This window comes from Pinus tabuliformis, chromosome 6, assembly GCF_031772625.1.
Source record: "Pinus tabuliformis cultivar Carrire ecotype Pingquan chromosome 6, CPIR1, whole genome shotgun sequence".
Taxonomy (NCBI): domain Eukaryota; kingdom Viridiplantae; phylum Streptophyta; class Pinopsida; order Pinales; family Pinaceae; genus Pinus; species Pinus tabuliformis.
The window spans coordinates 1,865,254,870-1,865,279,437 of NC_142292.1; the positions used below are offsets into that span (position 1 = coordinate 1,865,254,870).

A 24,568-nucleotide genomic window follows, 5' to 3' on the forward strand; every position below is an offset into this window, starting at 1 on the left:
CCACAGGTTGATCTAGTATAGGAATCCCCCCTTCAAGATGTGGAATCTAATTATCAAATTCTTGAAATGATTTTGCATTTGTGAATCTATCCAAGCGATCAAGTTGTCGCTCAACAACATTGTTAGTTTTGGATGATTCAAGAAATATTACATCTCTAGATACACCAAAATTTTTATTGATTTCATCATAGAGCCGGTATGCTTTGGAGGTGTTTGAATACCCCAGGAAGATACACTTACGACTTCTTGCACCAAGTTTGTTTCTATGTACCTTTGGTATCAAGGCATAACATGTGGAACCAAAGACCCTGAGATGCTTTACCGAAGGAATGTGCCCATACCACATTTCATAAGGATTCTTGTTTCTAATAGCATTAGATGGACATCTATTCTTTATATATACAACACATAGAACTGCATCAGCCCAAAACATCATTTTTACATTTTTGAAAAACATCATGGAGCACACCATATTTAAGATTGTCCTATTCATTCTTTCAACTACTCCAATCTATTGGGGATTATAAGGCACAGTTGTTTAATGTTTGATCCCATGTTGGCGAAGATAGTTTTCAAATTCATTTGAAATATATTATTTTCCATTGTCAGTGCGAATAGAGCCAATATGAGATTGTGCATCATTTTAAACCCATGTATGAAAGTTCTTGAATGTTTGAAAAGCATTAGATTTGTTCTTCAATAAATAAACCCAACACATTCTGGTGTAGTCATCAATAAATGTCATCATATATTTATTTCCATTTGCAGAAGAAACAGGCATTGGACCACATAAATATGAATGAATGAGTTCAAGTTTTCTATGTGATCTAGAATGTGAATCATGAAAAGACTATTTGCTATGCTTTCCTCGAATGCAAGCATCACATTAATTAAGCTTCCTAGGAATTGTAGGCAAACGAGTAACACCATTTTTCTTCAACAAGTGGAGTTGTCATAGTTCAAGTGTCCAAATCTAGCATGCCATAATAAACTTGATGGAAATGTACCTTTTTCATAATGAGAATTGTATGATGAATTTTATGCACGAGTAGAGGTACCCAGTAGCTTGAGAAGCCTTTCTTCTTCTATCCCCGTCATGACAAGTGAGTGGTCTGATGCTTTTATCACCTCAAGCTTGCCATAAAACATATGAATGGAGTGTCCTTGCTGGCGGATGTGGACCAAGGACAACAAGTTTCTCCTCAGCCCTAAGAGATATAAAACATGATGCAGAAGAAAGTCTGGATGACCAGGCAATTTAAGCCTGATTGTACCAAGCCCTGATGGCTTGAGTTTTGATTTGTCTGCAAAGTATACTGCTCCATCAACATTGTCAAAAAATTATTCAAAAAAATTATCTTCTAAAAGTCATGTGGCAAGTTGCTCTTGAATCAAGCAACCAATCATTTTTCCAAGAACCAAGTGAAGCATTAAATAAGCCTTCATTTACTCCAATATTACAGTGTGCCACAACATAGTGAGTGGATTCAGGTGCTTTACCTTTCTCTTTGTCATTAGTTTTACCTTTGGGTTGGTTTCTTTCATGCTCAATTTTGTCCCAGGGCAACTTGCATGTGGATGCGTCATGTGATCCATCTCTTTTGCAGCGTATGCAGTGCAAATATGACTTTTCTCCTTGAGAGTGTCTGCCCCCCCTGCCTTTGAAATTTCTTCCTCTTCCTCTTCGACCACCTCTTCCTCTTGAAGAATCTTGAGCAAGATTATTCTCTCTATGTGCAAGGCACACAACCTCTTTAGAATACTAATGAGTTGTCTTCTTCCCAAAAGCTTTCTCTATTTCATTAATTTTTTTCACAAGGGAATCAAAGGTAATATCTTTGAGGTTTCCATTTGCTTGCAATGACTCAAGATAATTTGAGTAAGTGGGATAAAGTTCCTTGAGAAAAGCTATGAGAGGAATGTCCAGTTCAACATTAGTGACTTTGATATCATGCATAATAGATTTTACTTCTGATGCAAGAGCAAGAGGATCATCATTTTGTAATTCAAGGGTGAACAATTTAATCATGAGTTGAACAAATTCAAGTGCAGAGTGTGAGTCATAGATTTCCTTCAGTTTTTGTAAGGCTTCGAAAGCATTTGAAAATGGCGAAATATGGCGACTCAACTCTTCATTTACTGATGCTATAATTAATTCATAAACCATTCTGTTCTTATTTTCCCAAATGGTGAATTCCTTATCTGAGGTAAGCTATTCTGGCTCTTTGTCTCAGTCTCCAACACACACTCCTTTCCATAGCTCATTATAAATGAGAGTGTGTTTGATTTCCGCGACCATTCTGGATAGTTCTCCTTCCTGGTGAGAACCACTCCCACAATAGATATCAATGAGTGCATTTTAAAAATGTACTGTGTAAAAAATCATTCTTCTACTGATAAAAAAATGGCGCAGGAGGTTGACGAAAATGAGGTGGTAATCTCTAATTCGACTACTTGTTAACTTTATAACCAATTAGCTGCGCTTAAATTTGGTTCTTTACATGGATTTTCCCCCTGAGGGTCCCTCTTATCTGACCAATAATTGTTGGTCCCTTGTTGACTTCTCCTTTTATCAAGCGATTCAATCCGCGTCGTTGATCTCACTTTTCCAGATCCAACAAATATCGCCTCATCCGCTCACCAACTAGCCCGGACGATCTCCACCATCGATGGGACCCATGCAATCGAAAGACTATCGCACAATCTCATAACAGAACCAAAAGGAATTAAAACGCCAGTTCATAACCTTATCGTGTTTGAAATTTAAATTAACTCACATGCATCTTCCGACGTGGTCACTGTCAGATTTGATCCGCCTAATCGAATGGTTATCGCATCACTCACTCACCAATTAGCTTGGCCAATCTCCACCGTCGATCAATCCCGCTTGACCTAACGGCTATCACGTAATCTCATGTGAAATCTTGCACGATGCATAACAAATCGAGAGCGTGCGAGAAAAGTGGTTTTCTCATGCTACATGTCGCTCGCTAAGGTTAATCGTGTGAAATTTAGGAATACCATTTCCAGCCTTTAGGGCGCACGAGATACCGCTTACCACTTGTCGAATACTACCCACGTGCTTAATTCATATTTTAATAAAGACGCTTAAGAAAAAATTTAGCGCTTAAACTTAGTATTAAAGCTTAACACTAATTGACTGTGATTTATAAATAAAATGTATGAACAGAGAAAAATACCTGATTAGGGTCCAGAACACCGATACAAAGTGATAAGAGAATTTCATTCATCGCACCCGTGTTTAACACTATGAAACCAAGAGAGTGATACCTCAACTGCGCTTGTAGAGCAGTGGCCTCACATAACCAGCCAAACGTTTGCAACAGTTGCCAGAGAGGGGCAACAGTTGCTAGAGAGGGGCAGCAGTTGCGAGAGAGGAGTTACAAAGCAGAGAGGGAAGCCAAAAATGGCGTTGGCTCTGATACCATGTCAGACCAGGAGGTAACTCCTCAAATGTAATCGTATTATTCATTTAGGTTGTTCATTATTATATACAAGGAGTGACTGTTCAGTTCATCTCTCGATGACTCTCCATTTTCTCTATTCTTTATTTACACTAATTACAGTTTATGAGAGATTTTTCGGCATAAATCACAAGATATTTCATTTGAACAAGATATTTTGTTCGCCCAATCTCTATGATTAGGTGTCAACAAATTTAAAAAGATTTAAATCTAATAACACAAAGTTATTAACATATTATGAATCAATAAACTCAATAATACAAATTTATCATGTTAAAAATCAATTACATTACTTTAAATACAAAAATTAATAATTACAAATCATTCAGCCAATCAATGAACCAATCATGGTTCTACATAGTCAATCAATCAATAAATCAATCATTGCACTATTTCATAATCAACCAATCAATGAATCAATCATTACACTAAAAAGTGAATCCCTTTATCTATAAATCATTATAATATTTTGTTTTATTTTAACATTTTATTTGGAAGTGATAATATTAAAATTTAATTAAACAAAATAATAAATTTTCAAAATATCTACCGTTTGTCTTAATCCTTCCAACATCAAAGAAAATATAATTTAAAAATTGAAATTTCAACATCACTCAAAGTCTTTCCAAACTTTTATTAACAAAAGGTAATATGCTGATACAATTCTGACACTCTACTTACAATAGAAAATGATTTTAAATATTCCTAACCCTGCTAGATTCCAACCACGTTCCAAACTTATTCACTCATTACTCATTATTGTTCTATCTTCTTTTAGATATTCCTTGTTCTAAACCTTATCTTCTTATATTTCGTTCCAACTTTCCAAATTCACTCATTTGCAATCCGACAATCCTGTTGACTGCACTGTATGTGTGACGGGAGCTGGAGGTTTCATTGCCTCATGGCTAATCAAAGATCTTCTGCTCCGGGATACAATGTCCATGGCACTGTCATGGGTCCAGGTAATGTTATGTTACATTACGACCTTGGCATTAACAGCAGCTTCTTTGTTTAATATCTTTCTTTGTTTTATAAACAAGTCCGGCTCTCTCAATTATTATAAAGGGGACGAACGCGAGACTGCCCAAATTCTGTCGCTCCCGGGAGCCAAAGAGAGGCTTCGGCTCTTCAAAGCCAATCTCCTCGAAAAGGGCAGCTTCGATACTGCCGTTCAGGGCTGTGAGTTCGCCATTCTCTTGGGGACACCGATGGATTTTGCCACACCGATGGATTTTGCCATAGACGCAGAGGTAAATAATAATCAAATATCCAAATTGAATTTAGGTTGATGACTGATTTTGGGAATATCTCAGAATTTTATTGTGGGTATCCCACGTGGATTGTGGATTTTCAGAATTTTAGGGTAGGTATTCTATGTAGATTGTGGATTTTCAGAATATTTGAGTTCTTAAAAGACATGGCCATGTAAATAATTGACGTCGCCCATATTTGTCTGGGTATTTTATGTGGATTCTCAAAATATTTGAATTTTTGATAGACATGGTCATATAAATAATTGAACTAATCTGTTTGATTCCATAGTATTCTTGGAATTAACAATGGACTTTAGCAGTTAGTTATTTAATCTCCTAAGAATAAGATTCCAAAATATTATTCTCCTAAAAGGGTAAGTGATATACTTGCAGATCTAAAAATTAAAAACAGAGAATAACAAAACATACTGTAGACACAAACACTGAAATAACACAGGTCTGTAAACAATACCACCACTTTATTATGAATAAGAGATGAGCATTTTATAAAACAATGCAATCATTCTCTTTATTACAAAAGATAAAATCAAACTGTATAATTAGATAAAGCCAAGATATTTTAGATGTTTCCTTTTTCCTAGTTTTTGAGATGTTTCCCTCTTTTCTATTCTTGGATGTTTCCAATGAAATAGTACGCTTTTTCTTGGTTGCCCAATCAGTGAGATGTTGCTGATTTTTGTGTCCTTTCTGGTTGCCCAATTCCTCCCTGTTTAGATCAGGAAGCGTCCCCGCTTCCTCCACCAACTGAGGGAAATTGCGTTGCAATGTTTCTGCATTGATCCATTTTGCCTGTGCTGGTGTGTGTCCCTTCCTACCAACCAAATATGAGAAGTATGGCTGATGTCGTGTATCCCATTTCTTGAATTCCAGAATTGTATGAAGGATGGTCTCTTTGCCAAGAATGTAATGGCGCCATTGCTTCAAAGCTTGCACTAAACTGTAGAATTCCTTGTCATAGGTGCTGTACATGAGCTTAGCATCCGCAAGTGCCTCAGAATGGTATGATAGGGATTGCATGATACTATCGTACTTATTAGTACAGTATGTTGTCAATAATTTGAAGAAGCAATTAAATGATGCCTGCCAAATATTTCTCTTTTGAATGGTATAACTAGCACGTGGATCTATCAGGATATCTGTAGCTCTTTCCAGAACAGCTTTTAGAACCACCGATGCCCCATCACCAGTAGAACTTCCAAGAGGACGAAGTGGTGGTTGCTCTGAAGAACAAACTACTGCTGTCAAACAAGCAATAAGGGCATCTAAATCCATGTTGAAAACACACATAGCCACAGTCTTAGCAAGCCCAACTGTAGCAAACAAAAAACGCAAATGACGAAAAACTGCCATGGAGACAATTCGTGCAAGTTCACTTCCAGGTGTGATAAGCTGAAGGTATTTTGATAGAAGTTTTCTCCCTTTGGGAAGAGAAACCAGGCGTAGAAAAACAAGGTCATCTTTTGGAGCCAACCCAATTGGATGGCCACCCTCTGCTCCAAGAGGATCAACTAAGTGCAGAGAAGCTGCTAATCCTTCCAACAGAATCTGCCGCCTTCTTTTTAATTGGGCCCCACCATCTTGTAGTTGAGATACTTGCAAAAACCGATCAATATCATCCACATCAAGAAGAAGGCACAGCCCATCCTCAATAACAATCCTTGCAGCCAGCATTGGTTTCTGTTCAAGGGGTCTCTCAGTGGCCTTGGGTTCATTTACATTATCACCTGTGGCATTTGGTGTTGAAGGAGCGTCCACTTCCAGAAGTGGACGAGGCCTGCGAATAGAAGAAAATGACACTCTTCCTAGTGCCTCTACCTGAAGATAAGCATGTGGCTCTGCTACAGCTTTTGTTCGCGGTGGCAATTCACGTAGAGAAGATGGTGCAAACTGACTTTTTCCTCGAGAACCAGTAGCATTCTTTGCTTGCACAGCCTGATGATAATAATCATCAACATAGGGATCACTGGTGTGAGTTGCAGCAAGCTGCATGCGAACAATGCTCTCGATTTCTTCTGCAGACATATACTTTGATCGGAACTGTGGCCAGCCATTATTAGACCTACCTGACTGGCTGTTCGTATCTGAATTCTGTTGGCTATTACGCTGATTTTGCTTTCCACGTTGTTGAGACTTACTACGTTGATCCCTAAAATCCCCACCCAAAAATGCCTCATTGTATCTGTGCATGGCAGGTGGAGGATGTGAATTGAATACTTGTTGAGTTGGCACAGGAGGAAAATGAGGAACACCACTCTGCATTGCCTGAAATCTTTGCTGCTGCAGCAATGCCTGTGCTTGTGTAGGCAACATAGCATTGGGTTGGGGCATTTGCTGATGCATCATATTAGTCATAATCCCCGATGGCCCTCCTGGTCGCATATTAGATTGATTCAACCAGTGGCCTTGCTGAGGCCGTGTACCCATTACATGACCTGAAGAGTTGTATTGAGGCATCCCTCCTCCATATTGGATCACAGAAGGCAGAATGCCTCCTGTATCAGCAGGCAGAATTCCTCCATATTGGATCACAGAAGGCAGAAGGTTTTTAACAGTGGCTTTATTAAGGGGTTGATAGTCTGTCACGAGGCGCCATTCAGAAGTATCTTTTTTGGGAATAATAAAAGCTGGAGATGCACATGGCGAGGATGACGTCTGAATATGACCGCATGTCAACAATTCTTCAATTTGGCGTTCTATCTCAGTTGCCTCTCGAGGAGAAAGGCGATAAGAGGGGGCATTGGGTAAGGAAGCGCCAGGAACAAGATCAATGTGGTGTTCAACAAAGCGTGCTGGAGGCAGCCCTGTGGGTTGGGTGAAGACATCTGCAGATTCATGGAGTAGAGGAGCCATTGAAGGAGGGACTGGATTGGTGATGTTGTCTGGCTTGACAGGGCGAACCAAGCACAAAGAAACATCTTGGTTTAAATTGACTCTTATAATGGGAGCTTTGCCAATGGAAGGTTGGGTTGATGTGCTAGCTGAGGATGTGAGCACATAGGTGCGCCCATCGTGCTGCAAGTGGTATTGGTGATCTGTAGCATGATAAACAGCATGTCGAGCCTCTTGGTATGGAATTCCTAGCAATAAATCAGCACAATCTAGAGGAGAAACATCACATACCACAGTATCACGAAAAGGCCCAATAGCAAAGGTGACAGCACAACATTGTGAGATGGTAAGACGAGGACCGTCCTTTCTGACCCAACCGAGCTGATACGGGTGGGGGTGAGGAGTGGTGGGAAGGCAAAGGCGTTCAACTAAGTCTTGTGACACAAGATTCTTTTGACTCCCATTGTCAAGAATAAGCGTGGCCAACTCATGTTTGATTTGACAATTATGGGTAAACAAAGGCGTAACAGAGGTGTTTGTTGCATTAGCAGTCATGAGGATGAGAGAGGGGTCCACTTCTGTCGGATTTTCGAGAGAAATAGCTGGAAGTGGGGTAGTGGCCTTTGGTTGTTCGACCTCTGTAAAAAGAGTTTTCTGGGGGCGGAGATTTTTCAATACTCGACAATCTGCAGAAGCATGTGAGTTGGTCTTGTGAAATGTGCACCAGGGGGTTCGGTGAGGTGTGGGGGATGAGGCAGAAGCGACATTAGAAGAATCAAAGGAAGATGGACCATTTCTGGCTTGAGGATATCGGATTCGAGTACCCACTTTGCGTTCCACCGCCAGGGCCCGAATAAAGGCCTTGTCTAATGAAGTACTATCAAACAATTCAACTTCACGACAAAGAAGCATTAGCAAACCAAAATTAAATTTGATAATTAGTACCTCGTCTGGATCGGATATATGGAGTTGAATGCGCAACTTGCAGAAGACATCAATGTAGGCTTGCACTGATTGATTGGGTAGTTGTCGAAGCTGCAACCATTTGGCAAGGAGATTTTGTATATATCCTGGAGGATAGAAGCGTTCACGTAAGGCCTCGCAAAAGAGATTCCAAGATGTGATAGGCGTCGATTTGGTCTCGGCTTGTTCTCCAAGATCCACAACCAAGAACATATTCTCAAGATGAGTATCCCACCATGTTTGTGCTAGGCCTTCCAATTGTAGACTGGCGATCTGAAGTTTCATCTCCTCGTCCATTGTTGGACAGGTTCTAAAATAGTTGGAGAGGCTGCGGATCCAATTATCAACAGTCTCACCATTCATTTGCCTTGAGAATTTGGGCAGTTGAAAGCGTGTATCAAGCTGCATTTGCCCTGGAGGGCGTTGTTGTTGTTGCAGCGTAATTAGCTCTTGAAGAGCCCTAGCTAAATCATTCACTGGCGAGTTCATGATTTTCATTCACTGAATGGAGTGAAATGTATGACCCTTAAAAAAAAAATTCTTCGAACAGGTGGATGGCTTCCAAGATCTTATGCTCTGATACCAATTGATCTACTTGCAGATCTAAAAATTAAAAACAGAGAATAACAAAACAGACTGTAGACACAAACACTGAAATAACACAGGTCTGTAAACAATACCACCACTTTATTATGAATAAGAGATGAGCATTTTATAAAACAATGCAATCATTCTCTTTATTACAAAAGATAAAATCAAACTGTATAATTAGATAAAGCCAAGATATTTTAGATGTTTCCTTTTTCCTAGTTTTTCAGATGTTTCCCTCTTTTCTATTCTTGGATGTTTCCAATGAAATAGTACGCTTTTTCTTGGTTGCCCAATCAGTGAGATGTTGCTGATTTTTGTGTCCTTTCTGGTTGCCGAGTAAGATTTCAAAATATTCTTCAAATCTGAAATAACTGAGGTTAATGGGACCCTTGATATTTTGAGGGCTTGCGAGAAGGCCAAAACTGTGAGGCGTGTAATATACACTTCCTCAATATCTGCAGCTTCTCCGCTGAATTACAAGAGCAAATTTGGAGACTGTATTGACGAATCCTGCTGGAGCAACGCTGGTAAGTTCAATGTTTGATTTTCTATTTTTTTATAGTGAAGTTGAAAAACGTTTATAAGAACAGAATTTCTGAGATAATTACATTAAAATTTATTTATTTGTGAACAAATTTTGAACCAGCAAATGTAGTTCTCAAAAATCTAATTAATTTAACGAGTTTTGAACCAGTTCTCAAAAATCTAACCAATTATTAAATTAACATTGGTATATATATTGTTATTTGAAACTGAGTAATGAGATTTTTGATATTCAGATGTATTATTTAGCCAAGGTTTCAGGAGAGCAAACAGGGCGTCAGTTTGGGTTGGAGAATGGAATCGAAGTAGTGACAATAGCGGCATCGCTAGTTGCGGGCCCTTTTCTTCTTACACCTACACTTCCCGCTAGCATTGAAGAAGCTTTAGCCGTGATCACAGGTATGCTTTTCCTGCTCTTCAAACTTATGGTCATTAAAGGCCAGTGGCCAATAGCACGTGGATTGCTTTTGGACCAACGTTTCTGGATTTCCGTTAATGGCTTAATTCTCGGTAACAAAGTGATACACTTGTATATTAAATAATAATAATAGTGGTTCTTCATAGGTGTGGTTTATGTGCATCTATAGTTTTTGTGAAAAGAAAAAATTATAAATGGTTTAGATTTAATAATTTGATAATTAGTATATTTAATTTAAATAAAATATAATGTTTTAAATAATTTTTTTTTCTATTTTTATTTTTATTATTGTTGTATAATTTTTTAGTTTTTAGAAATATTTACAGTATTTATGTTAATTAATTTATTTCAACATCAATTTCATATATATATAGAAAGTAAAAGAAAAAAATTATTTTAATGTTAGATCATAATAAAATATTTTGTTATTGATGTTAAATAAAATATTTCAATGTATATGATCTTTCTTCTAGAATGACTATGTAAAGATGTATACAGGCATCCCAAAGTAACTTGACATGGTATAAATGAGATTCCCTTTTCTTATATTTCAAGTTTTAGAACACTTTTTTTAGATATATATATTTTAAGCTAATTTTGTCTAAAATTAAAAATTACGGGGTTTTACTCAATGAAATCCTGACATATTAAACAATGCCCTTAATTTGATTACATATTGGAAAATAATTCTATAAATCAATTTATTTAAATACACCTTCCCAATTTATAAAACCCCTTCTTTCACTAGATATTGTAGGTATCCATTTTTTCATTAACATTTTTTATACACAACATATAAAAACCCTTTACCCCTTATTATATGCTCAGTATATTATGTCATTTTTTCTTCAATATATACTTCCCAATATTAATGTAAGTGGTATGGTATTGATCCCCTTTGAAGGCCACTGCTAAAATCCAAGAAAGATTTGTTCTAATCAAGATAGAAGTTCTCACCATGTGCCCAAAAGCAATTTCAATAAAGGAAAAATTTTAATAGTTAAATCCATTCATGAATTCAAAAATGCCATATATATATATATATATATATATATATATATATATATATAATGCCCAAAAAAAATTTGGAAAAACTGAATTCATTTATGAAGACAAAAATACACTCCAAAAAATATTTATATTTTAATTCCAATTCATACTTAAAATGGATCTATACACTTCTAGGATTATTATTGAATTAAATTTAAAACTCTTGTTTTGTGAACAAAAATCTACCATTACTCCATTATTTAACTGTGCTTATAACTTCTTACCATAAAACCTATTTTCTCAATCACTAGATTTCTTACCATAAAACCTATTTTCTCAATCATTAGATTTGCTCAAAATGTATACCTAGACTGAATAACTTAATCTACGTTCCTGGAAAAGCATTCCTTTAAGGAGAGTATTTTATGCTACAGGCAATGCCCAGTGTTATGAGTGGTTAAGGGAGCTCCAGCATCTCATCAGTTCCATTGCATTACTGCATACAGATGACATATGCAGGGCTCACATCTTCTTGATGGCACATCCATCTGCTCAAGGTCGATATATATGCTCTTCTCAGTCTCTCACTCTTCGTGAACTGGGGGATTTCTGTCGCAAACGCTATCCACAATTCAATCTACCAGTCAAGTAAGCTACCCTTTCATATTTCTCATATTGTTTATAAAAATTTGCATTTGGGTGACTAGATTGTATCATGTAAACTGCAGATTTTATGAAGAGGAGGATCCCATCAGCAGTGTGCCCATTTCCTCCAAGAAATTATTGGACATGGGCTTCTCGTTTAAGTACGGCCTGGTTGAAAATTTTGATTACAGCATTGAATTTGCAAAGAAATTAGGGTTCCTTCCATGAATGTAATTTGCAAAGAAATTAGGGTTCCTACCATAAATGTATGGATGGTGAATGATTATGTATTCCAGGTATCTGGAAGGTCAATGACTTTAGGTTTAAGGCATTATTTCATTTGAAGAAGTTAGTAGAAGATAAGTTTGCAAAGTGTGTTGGTTTAGTTTTTCTTGGTTGTCCCATTTCAGCTATTTGTCATTCTCCATTTAAAATCAGATATATATTCCATAACTTCTCTGTTATATTTTTTAAACTTACTATTTAACCCTTTTTATCAGGTTACATTTGAAATTTCCTGAAATAGAAAATATATATGGTTATTTTGATTTATTTAATTATATGAAATTTATTTATTTTAAGAGAAATATTAAAAATATAGAATATCTTATCAAATGATGCATCTCATTTATTAAATTATATTGTTTTTTATTTAAATTAATAATATAGATTTATTTGATTTTGATATTTAAATATATAGATTTATTTTGTTTATACATTATAATATATAAAGAAAAATAAATTGTTTTTCCTTATTAAATATTAAAACAATTGAGATAGAAGATGTATTTGAATATCAATCAACTTCAAATTATCTTTCACCTTGTGATTCCTTTATATTTAATAAAGATAAGTCATCTTTCTATATTTGTGAGAGAGATTTTACGAGCGTTTCCAATTTATCAGTGAGATTCATTTAAAAACCAACCTGAAACACAGTATATGTGTATGTGACATTGTTGAAGAATGTCAAAAAATAAAAAAAAATTGCATATCAAAAGAAGGTTTTAACTACTACCGGGAAATAAACATAAGTTATTACGGTCACATTCTTCTAGAGAATTCAATTCAATTTGAAATGAAATACAAGATATCTCACAATTTCCTTGAAAAGAAAGTGCTTCCAGACACTAGGAAAGGAAATCCACACTGGAGGGTCCTTCACATAGATAAGCCAGAAATTTGTTTTACAATTAATACGCAATAATAAAAGGGTTTCGGAAACATGAGCAAAGTGATCATTATCAGTTTCCCTATCCAAAGAAGGTTGATTACACAAATATGATAGTGTCATTAATTATATTTGTTTTTAAAATGTAACAATATGTTAGATTGCTACATAAATAAAAAAAATCTCAATAGAGAGGATAGTTGGAAGATAAGTTGTTGTTGGGTTCCTGCCCTCACGTCTTAATTGTCTCCTTCCTTTCCCCGTCCCTCTTCTATTTGGTTTCCCTTGTGATAGGTTTTTTCTCGTCTTGTTATCCTTTACCTGCTCTCCTTTGTCATGTTTCTTTATTTCTCTTTGGTTTCCTTCCTTGATAATCCCCCTCTTATGTGTTAGTTTAATAGTAGAAGGCCTTATTATTTAGATCTATTTTAACTTTATGCATTTACAAAATCTAGCTTAGTTATAGATTGGAATTATAGTAATTATTTTGAATGCAGGCTTAAAAAAATAAAAAAATAAAAAAATAATAAATAATAAATAAGTAAATAAATAATAATAATAATAATAAATAAATAAATAAATAAATAAAAATGATAACATTAATAATAATATTAGATAATTTTATCCAAAAATTGGAACATAAAATATTACTCTTATGCTTTTTAGAATTAGATCTTACAACAATCATGTATTTAAATATAAAACTTGCTATTAATTAACTAAATATTTAAATGAATATGAAACATTGAATTATATAACTCTTCTGGAAAGTTCATTTGTTACCTTGTTTACATTATCTTAAATTATCTAACTATTTAATTATATAAATTTAAACATTTTTAATAAAGGTTTGACTAACTTACTATTAATTTAATAATTATTTATTTATTTAAACTAACTAAATATTTATTTTTATTTAAACATAGTTAAGAGTTCCTATCCCTGTCCCTCATCTAGTCCATCTAGCCGTTTCCTACTCAAATATAATTGTTAGGAGGTCTAATCTCCAGTTATATTTAGAGGTTACCTGGTCAAATATAAGCGTTATAGGTGCCTCGTTAATCATAGCCGTTATAGGCCGTTATAGGTTCTGCTCTGACTATTTAACATGCAGGCTATGCTGGATCTGATTCTTCAACTTGTCCTCACGATGAACCACACTAGTTGGTTCTAAAAGCATCGGCAAATGATCTATCATGTGATTTACACCCAAAAACTTTCTCATAAAAAGTAAACAACATTATTAAAATAAGAAAAAAATATTTTATATAAGAAATATGCCTATGACTAATCTTAACTACATGTGAGATATAATGTAGTCTAGTTTTTCCAAATATAATCCCATATGACAATATGTTATTGCTATCAAAATATAACATTAGGTTATGAAATTTAACTTATTAATTAAATTTTTTATATAAAAATTATATACAATAAAATCTCAAATTATATAGTTATAAATGAATATATATTATATATAAAAATTATATACTATAAAATCGCAAATTACACCGTTATAAATGAATATATAAAATATATAGATTATCATTGTAATAATATTATTGTAACACATAAATTATGTTATAATATTATTATAATAAATTTAAATATATATATATATATATATATATATATATATATATAATATAGAAATAATGAGAATAGTTTACAATAACCCTAATTGATATCAATTTTGGGAAATGAATTAAGCAAAATAAAAATCTAGTGAGATGTTTAAGCTTTTTTTATTATTAAATTGTTTGTTTTTAAATTACTTTGAGAATTAAGTTGATAAGTTTTAAATATTTGAGAAAAGAAAAACAATATTATTGATGTAAGGGAAAGTTTATTTTTATAAATATAATAGTGTAGAATTTCAAGTGTATGTAAAATATGATGTAGTTTTTTTCAATATTTTTTATGAAAATAATACACAACAAAATCTAAAATGTAAATAATATAGGAATTTCAAGTGTATGTAAGATATGATACAGTTTTCTTTCAATAATTTTTATGAAAATAATACACAACAAAATTATACATATGTATATGTATATATGGGTTAATCTTAATCATTATTATGCATTTTGGCTAATAAAAGAAGATAGACACCACAAGGTACAAATAAGCATTACAAATTTGTGTAGAAATTAAATGCTCAAATAGATTGTTTTTATGTTAAGACTGGAGAGTATAAATAGAAAATATTCAAATGGATTGTTTTTATATTAAGATGAGAGAGTAGAATTATAAGTCACACAATAAAATGTCTTTGAAAAAAATATCTCAACCTCACACCAAACTAGGAAGTTAACTAGTTGGAGAGAATCTCTCAAACCAACTAGCTCTCAAGAACCTCCTCAATGACATGAACAAACTTTCTACATAGAACACAAACTATACCTAATTATAACCAATTTTTTCAACTTAATCATGATCACATCCATAAAAGACAAGTATGAGTTATATAATCCAACGCTTCCCCGTAATGACTGCTTGTCTTTATCTTCACGAGTTGAGGTCGACGACTTCCTCTATGCACTTGCAAGTCTACCTCCTCTATGCACTTGCAAGTCTACCTCTGGTCCAACTTGCCACTTTCACTTCGTACCTCGATCATTCATACATCACCAAACTATTAATGGTCATAGAAAGGAAAAACTATCCACCAAAATGCAAGGGTACCTAACTGCTGCAATGTCTACTAAGATTTCCTTCATGTACATGGTTCATTCAACTTATTGATGAACTCCCCCCTGAATATAAAAATTAACTTCTCAGTGTCTATAACTAATAATATGGTTCACTCATAGAGTGTGTGGCCAACACAGGGTCTAGTCCTCAAGTGTTAAACAACTCCCTAACAAAGATTAAAGAACTAAACTAGACAAGAAACACCGTTACTTTACCTCATTTATGATATCACTCATGAACTTTTTAACACATTTACTTAAAATTATCAATGGATAAAAAGTTCAAGTCTAAATTTACACCACTGTAATGCCCATTTTAATCATTTTAACACAAATTATTAATAACAAATTAAAAAAATAAAAAATAAAAAATAATTATCTTTTCCACCTAAAATTTAATTTACTCGTCAAATTCCGTCCTACCCTGAATATTAAAGATAAAAATAAAATCAAAATCAGGTGAGAGTGGAATTCTTCATAAATCCAACTTTTCACTCGCTCTTCTCGGGGTTCCCAGACTTCGAACTGCGCGCACTGCCATAAGCATCTTGCACGTATGGGCGTCCCTTTGATTGATTTCAACGCCCATAGGAAACGTCAACACATAGCAATATCACATCTGCCAGGATTCACTGTCCTTGACATAAGAACAGCAGGTTCTTCGATCAATTTCCTGACTAACCGTCTGAGTAATGTGCGTCTAGTAGGATAAGCTCGCCCGGATATGTAAAGGCATTTGTTCTACCGAGAATATCAACAGGAATGGTGAATATACCTCATTTACTTCACATCACCATGTTTCACTCCACGACGAATATCCCTTAATTTGTCTTCATCTTCCTCTGGCACCTGATCTTCAAATTAATTTGCTTGGCCAGAGGGCTTTCATGCAACCAAGATACTATGAGAACATCCGACAGAAAAGGTATCTGACACAAAAGGTATCGTACAGTGAGGTGATAATTTTGGGTGGAATATATTTGGTGTTATTTACAGAGGTGATAATTTTGGCTGGAATATATTTGGTGTTGTAGGTTGAGGTGATTATTTTGGCTGGAATATGTTTGGTGTTGTATACAGAGTTAGTGCAGGAATTTGGATTCTTTTGTACCCATCACACAAATTATTTTTTTTGACATTTTGGGTCTTTATACTTCTCGTCAAAAAACGTTATGTTTAAACTTTTACCTTTAGAGAATGATGTTTTGATAATCAATTAACCCTTCGCCAATAAAGTTTGATTATAAAATTACTCTTGAATAACACAATGATGTTATTTTTTTACATATTTATCATAATAACAAAATGACTCTAACATAGAAATGACTTATTCAATTCTGAAAAAACTCACAATAAAATCTCCATAACCCAGAAATCAAATTGTTTGTATGTGTTTGTTAGTACAACAACAATATTAGTATTACTCTCATCCATGTGTTAATATTTTCATGCACATTTTTTTTCAATGATTGTTTACCTAGAATTTGACCCAAAAAAAAATCAATAGACCTCCCAACCATATTTTATTTACAAACTCTAGTCATCACTATTGGGAAATATCAATCCATGAGAGGAAGATCCTCATCATCTCCATGGAATGTAATGTATTTGTGGAAAATAAAGAGAGAGAGATTCATGTCAAGTAGTGGCGGAAAATAAAGAGAGAGAGATTCATGTCAAGTAGGGCCCTACAGAGGACAGGGAGACCTGAGGAAAGGAGATTTAAAACTTGGTTAAGAGTGGGGGGAGGTGACCTAAGATTTGGTTAAGAATGATATAACTATCCAATGGAAAGGCCCTTCAAGGAGAAGATCAAATAAAGTAAAGTTGTTGGATTTCATTTTCTTCAATTAGGTTTCCATAAGAAATATTTTACCTTTTAATACAACATAATATGACTTATTTCACCACTCATTAAGCTGAGTGTGAATCATAGGAAAATAATTTTAATGACTCAATAGATTTTTTCCTTAACACAATCCAACGCCTTTAGAGGAGTTGCTACACAATTTTTCTACACGTGCATATGCATAAAATATTATTAAACAAATGAACTAAAATAAACACATAAACATACTTGTTTATTAAAATAAAACCCAAAAGAACAATACATGCATCTTTTACCTATTGCACATAATGTGGAATGTAAAAAAACCACCACTATAGGGTTTAATTAGTGAAATTATCACCTCCCCTCTCATACCATACCAAATGTAAACAATAAAAAAACTTTAAAAAACACCAATATCAACGTAAAACAAAAAAACCCAAATTCCACAAAAATATACAAGCAAGAACAAGAACAAAGAAATAACCATTGACATAGCAAAAGCATCAACAAAAGAAAGAAGCATAATAAGAAAAGGAAAGACAAATTAATAATGTACAATGGAACTAAACTCAACTCAACAACTGACGACCCTCTATGCCATGCTCTATAATAATGTTCCTTTCTAATCTGCTTTGTTTAAATGGAGAAGGGATTAGCAGTATAAAAAATGGAAGAAGATAAGAAAATGTGAATTTTCAAGAATAGATTTAAACATTACATATAATGAACAATGGTAATCAGTATATATACCTATGATGAACAAAGGGTATTCACATAAATTAAATCTAGTAGCCTCTTCTCAACAACTCCCATCCTGTGACCCCCATCACTTGAGTGACCGAGCCACTACATCCTCCCACTCTCGCTACCACCACACTTATTCTTTAATGTTTATTGAGAAATGCATGTCGCTGCCTATTGTAGATAAGAAGGTCAGTGATGGTTGCTTTGGCTTCTCTCCAAATGATTGGTCCTCTCTCTACGCTTGTCCCTTGATCATATTCAGAGTTTTTCAATCCCATTTCACGTTTGGTGGTACCCATGAGGGTTAGAAGATTAGAGGGTCAAATTACCCAAAACCTTTTTGATGTGAAGGGTTCAAATTTCCCTTGCACTATGCACGCACCTTCTATTTGTTGAGGTGTCAAACAATCTTATACAATGTCTATTCACGTGGTGTTGTAGAGTATTGATGGTTGGGACCACCAGGTTTGGCTCTACAATGACAACTGGAGAACTACCATCTCGCCCTCGATCTCCTAGAGGAAATGAACCAGCATCACCATGGTTATTTTGATTTATTTAATTATATGAAATTTATTTATTTTAAGAGAAATATTAAAAATATAGAATATCTTATCAAATGATGCATCTCATTTATTAAATTTTATTGTTTTTTATTTAAATTAATAATATAGATTTATTTGATTTTGATATTTAAATATATAGATTTATTTTGTTTATACATTATAATATATAAAGAAAAATAAAATGTTTTTCCTTATTAATATTAAAACAATTGAGATAGAATATGTATTTGAATATAAATCAACTTCAAATCATCTTTCACCTTGTGATTCCTTTATATTTAATAAAGATAAGTCATCTTTCTATATTTGTGAGAGAGATTTTACCAACTTTTCCAATTTATCAATGAGATTTATTAAAAAACCAACTTGAAACACACTATATGTGTATGTGACATTCTTGAAGAATGTCAAAAAGTAAAAGGAATTTGCATATCAAAAGAAGGTTTTAACTACTACCGGGACATAAACAGAAGTTCTTACGGTCACATTCTTCCAGAGAATTCAATTCAATTTGAAACGAAATACAAGATATCTCAAAATTTTGCTTGAAAAGAAAGTGCTTCGAGACAACAGGAAAGGAAATCCACACTGGAGGGTCCTTCACATAGATAAGCCAGAAATTTGTTTTACAATCAATGTGCAATAATAAAAGGGTTTCAGAAACATGAGCAAAGTGATCATTATCAGTTTCTGTATCCAAAGAAGGTTGATTACACAAATATGACAGTGTCATTAATTATATTTGTTTTTAAAATGTAACAATATGTTAGATTGCTACATAAATAAAAAAAAATCTCAATAGAGAGGACAGTTGGAAGATAAGTAGTTGTTGGGATCCTGCCCTCACGTCCTAACTGTCTCCTTCCTTTCCCCGTCCCTTTTCTATTTGGTTTCCCTTGTGATAGGTTTTTTCTCCCCTTTTTATCTTTTACCTGCTCTCCTTTGTCGTGGTTCTCTATTTCTCTTTGGTTTCCTTCCTTGATAATCTCCCTCTTATGGGTTAGTTTATATAGTAGAAGGCCTTATTATTTAGATTTATTTTAACTTTATGCATTTACAAAATTTAGCTTAGTTATAGATTGGAATTATAGTAATTATTTTGAATGTAGGTTAAAATAATAATAATAATAATAATAATAATAATAAATAAATAAATAAAAATGATAACATTAATAATAATATTAGATAATTTTATCCAAAAATTGGAACATAAAAGATTACTCTTAAGCTTTTTAGAATTAGATCTTACAACAATCATGTATTTAAATATAAAACTTACTATTAATTAACTAAATATTTAAATGAATATGAAACATTGAATTATATAACTCTTGTGGAAAGTTCATTTGTTACCTTGTTTACATTATCTTAAATTATCTAACTATTTAATTATATAAATGTAAACATTTTTAATAAAGGTTTGACTAACTTACTATTAATTTAATAATTATTTATTTATTTAAACTAACTAAATATTTATTATTATTTAAACATAGTTATGCATTCCTATCCCTCTCCCTCATCTAGTCCATCTAGCCATTTCCTAGTCAAATATAATTGTTAGGAGGTCTAACCTCCAGTTATATTTAGGTATTTATTTAAACTAACTAAATATTTATTTTTATTTAAACATAGTTATGCATTCCTATCCATGTCCCTCATCTAGTCCATCTAGCCGTTTCCTAGTCAAATATAATTGTTAGGAGGTCTAACCTCCAGTTATATTTAGGTATTTATTTAAACTAACTAAATATTTATTTTTATTTAAACATAGTTATGCATTCCTATCCCTGTCCCTCATCTAGTCCATCTAGCCGTTTCCTAGCCAGTTATATTTAGACATTACCTCGTCAAATATAACAGTTATAGGTACCTCGTTTAGGTTCTTCTCTCACTATTTAACATGCAACTTGGATCTGATTCTTTGACTTGTCCTTACAATGAACCACACTGGTTGGGTCAAATATAACCGTTATAGGTACCTGGTTTAGGTTCTTCTCTCACTATTTAACATGCAACCTGGATCTAATTCTTCGACTTGTCCTTACAATGAACCACACTGGTTGGTTCAAAACGCTTATGATCTATCATGTGATTTACGCTGAAAAACTTTCTCATAAAAAGTAAACAACATTATTAAAGTAAGAAAGAAATGTTTTATATAAGAAATATGCCCATGACTAATCTTAACTACATGTGAGATATAATGTAGTGTAGTCTTTCCAAATATGATCCCATATGACAATATGTTATTGCTATTAAAATATAACATTAGGTTATAAAATTTAGCTTATTAATTAAATTTTTTATATAAAAATTATATACAATAAAATCTCAAATTATATAGTTATAAATGAATATATATTATGTATAAAAATTATATACTATAAAATCGCAAATTACACAATTATAAATGAATATATAAAATATATAGATTATCATTGTAATAATATTATTGTAACACATAAATTATGTTATAATATTATTATAATAAATTTAAAAATATATATATATAATATAGAAATAATGAGAATAGTTTACAATAACCATGATATTTTGGGAAATGAATTAAGCACAATATAGATGTTTAAGCTTTTTTTATTATTAAATTGTTTGTTTTTAAATTACTTTGAGAATTAAGTTGATAAGTTTTAAATATTTGAAAAAAGAAAAATAATATTATTGATGTAAGGAAAAGTTTATTTTTATAAATATAATAGTGTGGAATTTCAAGTGTATGGAAAATATGATGTGATTTTTTTTCAATATTTTTTATGAAAATAATACACAACAAAATTTAAAATGTAAATAATATAGGAATTTCAAGTGTATGTAAGATATGATACAATTTTCTTTCAATAATTTTTACGAAAATAATACACAACAAAATTAAATATATGTATATGTATATATGTGTTAATCTTAATCATTATTATGCATTTTGACTAATAAAAGAAGATAGACACCACAAGGTACAAATAAGCATTACAAATTTATGTAGAAATTAGTAAATGCTCAAATAGATTGTTTTTATGTTAAGACTGGAGAGTATAAATAGAAAATATTCAAATGGATTGTTTTTATATTAAGATGAGAGAGTAGAATTATCACTCACACAATAACATGTCTTTGAAAAAATATCTCAACCTCACACCAAACTAGGAAGTTAGCTAGTTGGAGAGAATCTCTCAAACCAACTAGCTCTCAAGAACCTCCTCAATGACATGAACAAACTTTCTACATAGAACACAAACTATACCTAATTATAACCAATTTTTTCAACTTAATCATGATCACATCCATAAAAGACAAGTATGAGTTATATAATCCAACAGTTCCCCTTAATGACTACTTGTCTTTATCTTCACGAGTTGAGGTTGACGACTTCATCTATGCACTTGCAAGTCTACCTCTGGTCCAACTTGCCACTTTCACTTTGTACTTGACGAATTCCTCTTTGCACTTGCAAGTCTACCTCTGGTCCAACTTGCCACTTTCACTTCGTACCTCGATCATTCATACATCACCAAACTATTGATGGTCATAGAAAGGAACAACTATCCACCAAAATGCAAGGGTACCTAACCTTTGCAATGTCTACTAGGATTTCCTTCATGTACATGGTTCATTCAACTTATTGATGAACTCCCCCTGAATATAAAAATTAACTTCTCAATGTCTATAACTAATAATATGGTTCACTCATAGAGTGTCTGGCCAACACATGGTCTAGTCCTCAAGTGTTAAACAACTCCCTAACAAAGGTTAAGGAACTAAACTAGACAAGAAACACCGTCATCATCATTAGGGACACATGATAAAGTAGTATGAATGCCTCTCTAGATCTTACAATGATATGCCTTTTTCATGTTTCATAAATATAGGTACATGCATACTCCAACTAATGGAGATACAAGGTACAAACATTTCAAGGACCACTACATCAAATCAAGCGATAGACTTGCTCCCACTACAAGGTGTGACTCATATCACAATATGGTCATAAGTTTATTTTATTCTATACATAATTTTATCAATGTCCAATAAAGTTCCCACAAGAACTGTCTCTACCATAGCCACCTACTTTCTTTTTTCTTCACTTTGGCTTCTTCACAATGGGCATTTCTCTTCTCCCTCTTATATATAGATACAATTGATTCTTGACTTCCATATAAAAAGAAATCCATCTACTAAGGTACATGGATTCCATCCACTATACTCACCAATTATACACAAATCTTACTTGGTGCATCTTCGATCTCACATTCTCCTCTCAATTGAATGATCTCCTCCCAATTGAATACCAACTTCTCTCATTCCACATCAAACTTAGATATAAGTACACTTGCCACTTCCATACCTAACCTAGAGGTTAATTCCACAACCTAATGTCATATCCTCTCTACACATAAGAGTGATACACACTACATGATTATCACACTAATGCATGTAGGGTTGACTCAAGAGGTCTTACATGGGAAAATCAACTTTTTACAATTTAGAACAAAACTTTAAGTTGTTAGGTACAACAAATCATGCACCCCTTACATTGCTTCAATTCATGTACTACAAGCATTCCAAATACTTTACAACAACACAAGCCTTAACATCATTGATTTGTGACAACCATCTACCCAAACATATAAGCCCATTTACATTTTATCATTGTGCATCACTTATCACTATTAGTTACCTGTGAGTCTTCCTTTTATGGAATCATACACATGCTTGGAATTTTTATCAAGAAGTCTTTGTTTTTTTGTGTCTTTCACCTATTATTTGTTAAAATTACTAATTCTAACAAAATAATTTGTATATCATAGTGAAGTTATGAAATTCAAAATGAATATTAACTTAAAAATCACCAAAAAAACATTTTCCACCCAAATCTTTTAAATAAACCCTCTTAAATATATTAAATTTCAGTTGTCTATTTTTGTTTTTAAATTAAATGGGCCAAACACTAATGTAATCATTTCCCATAAATAATATATTTCCTTATCATGTGTGAATAAAACATAAAACCAAAACAATTACATGTTACTTTACCTCATTTATGATATCACTCATGAACCCTTTAACACATTTACTTAAAATTACTTTACCGCATTTATGATATCACTCATGAATCCTTTAACACATTTACTTAAAATTACTTTACGTCATTTATGATATCACTCATGAACCCTTTAACACATTTACTTAAAATTATCAATAGATAAAAAATTCAAATATAAATTTACACCACTGTAATACCCATTTTAATCATTTAAACGCAAATTATTAATAACACATTAAAAAATAAATAAAAATATAATTATCTCTTACACCTAAAATTCAATTTACTCCCCAAATTCCGTCCTACCCTACATATTTAAAATAAATAAATAAATAAATAAATTCAGGTGACACTTTCAAAGAGAATAATCGAAAATATTACATGCTGTTACTATTGAGAGTGGAATTCTTCATAAATCCCACTTTTCACTCGCTCTTCTCGGGGTTCCCAGACTTCGAACTGCGCGCACTGCCATAAGCATCTTGCGCGTATGGGCGTCCCTTTGATTGATTTCAACGCCCATACGAAACGTCAACACATAGCAATATCACATCTGCCAGGATTCACTGTCCTGTCCGTCTGGGTAATGTGCGTCTAGTAGGATAAGCTCGCCTGGCAATGTAAAGGCATCTGTTCAACAGGAATGGTGAATATACCTCATTTACTTCACATCACCATGTTTCACTCCACGACGAATATCCCTATCCCTTAATTTGTCTTGATCTTCCTCGAGCACCTGATCTTCTTCAATTTAATTTGCTTG

General features: G+C 33.2%; 2 protein-coding genes across 2 annotated transcripts; one reads left to right on the plus strand and one right to left on the minus strand.

Moving 5' to 3' along the window:
• Positions 1-5,245: 5,245 nt before the first annotated feature.
• On the minus strand, positions 5,246-8,851 carry LOC149266554 (uncharacterized). Its single transcript, XM_089408610.1, has one exon. The coding sequence runs from the start codon at positions 8,849-8,851 to the stop codon at positions 5,246-5,248; it is 3,606 nt and encodes a 1,201-aa protein (XP_089264736.1).
• Positions 8,852-9,902: 1,051 nt separating this feature from the next.
• Positions 9,903-11,974, plus strand: LOC149266555 (putative anthocyanidin reductase). Its single transcript, XM_089396931.1, has 2 exons — positions 9,903-10,087; positions 11,531-11,974. The coding sequence occupies exons 1-2, from the start codon at positions 9,925-9,927 to the stop codon at positions 11,746-11,748; spliced, it is 381 nt and encodes a 126-aa protein (XP_089253057.1). The 5' UTR covers positions 9,903-9,924; the 3' UTR covers positions 11,749-11,974.
• Positions 11,975-24,568: the final 12,594 nt, after the last annotated feature.

What these genes read in the sequence shown, in the direction of transcription:
- LOC149266554 (XM_089408610.1), bottom strand. Translation starts at nt 8,851, where the DNA reads ATGGACGAGGAGATGAAACTTCAGATCGCCAGTCTACAATTGGAAGGC.
- LOC149266555 (XM_089396931.1), top strand. Translation starts at nt 9,925, where the DNA reads ATGTATTATTTAGCCAAGGTTTCAGGAGAGCAAACAGGGCGTCAGTTT. An exon ending in AGCTTTAGCCGTGATCACAG is followed by an intron (nt 10,088 to 11,530) that starts GTATGCTTTTCC and finishes TTTATGCTACAG; the next exon opens with GCAATGCCCAGTGTTATGAG.